At 46.9% G+C, this 4,153-nt stretch overlaps 1 protein-coding gene and 1 pseudogene across 1 annotated transcript in view; both read right to left on the minus strand.

Annotated features, from left to right (window-relative positions):
- LARS2 (leucyl-tRNA synthetase 2, mitochondrial) overlaps positions 1 to 4,153 on the minus strand; it is a 109,686-nt gene that overhangs the window by 54,173 nt on the left and 51,360 nt on the right. The window contains exons 6-7 of the mRNA XM_011357473.2: positions 998 to 1,119; positions 559 to 676 (exon numbers count right to left, since the gene is read on the minus strand). Of these exons, the coding sequence (XP_011355775.2) occupies positions 559 to 676; positions 998 to 1,119 (240 nt within the window). The remainder of the gene's footprint in view (positions 1 to 558; positions 677 to 997; positions 1,120 to 4,153) is intronic.
- On the minus strand, positions 3,764 to 3,882 carry LOC111738146 (annotated as a pseudogene).

The raw sequence follows: 4,153 nt of genomic DNA on the forward strand, positions 1-4,153 counted from the left end.
GAGGTTTTCTAAGCACCCGCTCCCTGAGGGAGGCACCCACGCCTGCAGTCGGAGTGAGCTGGATCACTTTTGTGAGGAAGTGACATGGGAATCGTGAGCTCGGTGACAAGCAGCAGGTGTCAGGAGGAAAGAGACTGGGAAGGTGCGTCAGCTGTCTCTTGGCTGCTGCTCCCTCCTCCTGGAGGTTTTGACTGGCATAGGGGAGGGAAGGGTTTGGAGTTAAATGCAAAAGTCTTGGTTAGAAAAGGAGAAATCAGAAGGATGAAAAAGCACGCCCCGGTGAGAAACAGCGTTCGAACAACGTTCTAGTCAGGAGAGACGAAGAGGAAGGTCTGAGGGGCGGGTGGGTCTTCGGTAGCGACCCCTGAGCAGGGTGTCGGCAGCAGCTCCCCTCCCCTGGACCCTGGGTAAGCACACGGTCCTTGACGGCTGTAAGTCCGTCTGGTAAATGGTGTCACAGAGAGCTTCAGCTCCCGTAACCTTTAACCTGTTGTGTGACACGAACCCCTTTGAGAATACAGTGAGAGCTACAGACCCACCGCTCAGGAAAATGCCCACACGAATATTTTGCACATGCTTCCAGGGAGCTCGTGGACCCCCGAAAGACCCTCTATTCCTGCGCTGTCCAGCCAGGCAGTACGTGGCCATGAAGCATTTGAAATGTGGCTGCTTGGGGCTGTCAGAGGAAACTAAGCGGATTTTGAAGCCTTGGTACTAAAACAAGAGTGTAAACTGTCTCCTTAATAAATGTTTTTATCGATCACATCTTGTAACGGTAATTATTTTGGATATAATGGGTTGAATCGCATATGCTTTTAAAATTAATTTCACTGTTTCTTTGTCTTTTAAAATAATGTGACTGCTCGAAAACCTGAAGTGACCTAGGTGGCCCGCGCTCTTTCTGACAGCACTGCTGTGGGGCCCTAGCACTGCTGGTTTCTTCGGGGAGTTCTGACGACGCGAGAGGGGGTTTGTGAGAATCAGCTTCCGGAAAGGCTACTGCGTGGTCACCTTTAACGTGAAGTCCAGATGGCAGCCCACACAGTCCCCGATCCAGTGGGCCTGCATGCCTTTTATTCCATACCATTCCGGAAGGTCCGCCAGCGCGTCCCGCATGGCCTGTAGGGATGGAAGGAGAACAGAGAGGTAGGCGCACAACGCTGGGGAAAACGAGTGATCTTGGGCTTGCTAAGGAAGGGTAAGTGGGGACAGGAGGAGACGGGATTCGGCCCGCTTCTCGCTCACGTGCCAATCAGAAGAATCTGACGAAGGATAGAAACAGATGTGTCCTTGGCATCACTCCAGCGAGATGGGTTTGACCCATTTCTCTATTCTGAGTGGGCCAAGGTTTCCAGGAGGAAGGAGATTAACAAGACCGAACTTAACGTCTTTGATGAATGTGGTGAGGACATTCTCTCCCACAAAAGCAGTTCAAGTTTACGAATTTTGAAACTCTAAGATAGGCCATTCATAGGTATGGGTGTTCTATGACTCAGCTGTATCATATGGAAAACATTAAATGTTACACCTTTGCATTTGAAAAATAAAAATTAGTGTAAGAGAAATCACCACATTGATTTGTATAAACACATGCTGTTAGGAGTGCAAATTTTTTTCCACCATTATTTGTCTACCTTTAATCCTAAAAAACAAAAACAAACAAACAAAAAAAACCTGAAGGCTTTTCAACAAATTATTCTCTATGGCCTCAAGAACATGCCAGCCCTTACCTTTCCATGATGAGACACATTCCTTCAGCCATTGGATTTGAAAGTAAATCATATCTTTGTAATGTGAAGGGTCCGATTTAAAATTCCTAATTGTACTATTAATTAATGCAGGCAACATAGTCATGCTTTATTTGTCTAGTGTTTTGTAACTTGCAAGGTGTTTTTACACACATCTCTTCTAGCCCACTCTGATCTGGCTTTCATATCCATGAACTTGCATCGAGAGGCTGCAGCTCTCACGCGGCCTGCAGGAATGGAAGCGTCAGAACCGGAACCAGAATCACCAACGACAATCCCCGAAACCGCAGAGATCCTTACTCTGTCATGTGATAAACAACACAGAGCATTTTCCACACCTGTCACCTAGCGATCTACCCATACTCATCGGGAGTCTAGAAGATTCAAGATCCAGAAATTGTGGATAATGGACGCCATCGAGCCGACCGGCAATGTGCTCATTCATTCGTTTATTCTACTAGAATGTTATTAACCACCCTTCCTTCCACACCAGGACCCCATCCAGGCACTGGGGTCCTGGGCATACACAAAGCGGGAGCGTCCAGAGTCCCTAACATGAAGTTTAAATACAGCAATCCCCCTTCTCCATGGGGAAAATGTTCCAAGACCCCCAGTGGATGCTCGAAACTGCAGATAGTACCAGATCCCATATAGACTGTTTTCCTTTACATACATACCTATGAGGAAATCTAATTTATACATGAGGCACAATAAGAAATTAGTAACAATAACTAATAATAAAATAGAACGACTATAACAACGTAGTGTAGAAAGTTATGTGAATGTGGCCTCTCTCTCTCTCTCTCATAATTGAGACAGCTACTAAGTGACTAGTGGGTGTGAAGCATGTACAACTCTGGTCAAAGAGATGACTCATCCCAGGCGAGACAGAGTGGGATGCAGCAAAATTGCTTCATGCTACTCGGAACGGCATGCAATTTCAAACATGTATCATTTGTTTCTGAAATTTTCCATTGAATAGTTTTGGGCCGCCTTTGAGCACGAGTAACTGAAATTGGGCGAGTGAAGCCACAGATAAGGGTGGGGCTACAACAATCCACGAACGACAACTGTTGCTGTTGGCTGGGTAACTGATCGAAATTCAATGCCAAATGCTATTCGCATCAAAGAAGATGGGACACAGGTCGTGAAGAAGAGTCGCGGGAAAAGAAAAATTAGTGGCAAGGTAGAGAAGAAAAGGAGCAGAGTGACAAATGAGAGAGATACAGAAGAGCTGGGGGCGGGGGGGGTGCCCCTGAGAAGGAGGACGCAGGTCTCAGGGGCTGGGTGGGTGAAGACAGAACGCTCCAAAAAGAAAAGAAAGGAAGGAAAAAGAAGGGAGAATTTGGAAGCAGAAGCAAGGCAGGCCGGTCACAGAGAGGGTGCAGGTGAGGGCAAGAAAAGTGAGGAAGAAGGATGCTCCACCCCATGTGGTACCCACGCAGCTGGAGAGGGCCCGCCCACAGCAGGACGCCTCGAACAGCAGCGGCAACGGAAAATCCTGCGCTTGCTGTCTGCTCAGTGACAGGGAGAGCCTTTTGCCATGAGGCCATCAATCCTGAGTGGCCAGCAAAGAACAGAGGGGATAGATTACACTGACATTCAAACAGAAATCAGACGTGTGTGCAGAGTGGAAAAAGGAAAGCCCTAGAAAGCCTCGGTGAGGAGTTCGAGCTGTCCTCTTAACGCGACGTCACACCAAGGCTTAATAAAGACAGGTCCCCTTCCTATATGCTCCCAAGGGACCTAATGACGTGACACTCGACCCGGTCCTCAGTGCAGAGACCCAACGACCCAGCTGGTGTTTATAGGTCATTTTCAACAGAATGACTGTAGGGCTCTGCCAGTTCTGGACTGTTACTCGTGAAAGATGAAAATGCCTTTTCTGATAAAATGTAATCAACTAGAAACGATGGGTATTTAAAAGTCTCCTCGGTCATTTGGAAAGGAGATCCACGAAAATTAAAGAGCTGATAAAGACGACTCAGAAAAATATAAGGGAATTTTTTTTTAAATGCCTACAGCACCTGGTTTTCCTAAGTGGTCTCCCATCCAAGTACTAACCAGGCCCGACCCTGCTCAGCTTCTGAGATCAGACATGATCGGGCTTGTTCAGGGTGGCATGGCCACAGACGGGAATTTTTAAAACTTGACAGTTCAATGTGATCTATGAATCAAACACTTTACGATGATGATGAAACCCTATTCTTCTCGGGATGCTTGCCCGGTCTTAAGTAAAATGAGGCACAGATCAACATACACTGATGCCAGACATATATCCCGACTTCCTGTGATTGTGAGAAGGCTTTCCGCAGGAAATATAAAACACCTTATGGCTACGAATTAAAGTTGTCCAGATGGACCACATGTTTCTGTGTTTGTCTGAGTGAAAAATGACTTCTGAG

The sequence above is a fragment of the Pteropus vampyrus genome, unplaced genomic scaffold, assembly GCF_000151845.1.
Source record: "Pteropus vampyrus isolate Shadow unplaced genomic scaffold, Pvam_2.0 Scaffold35, whole genome shotgun sequence".
Classification (NCBI taxonomy): Eukaryota; Metazoa; Chordata; class Mammalia; order Chiroptera; family Pteropodidae; genus Pteropus; species Pteropus vampyrus.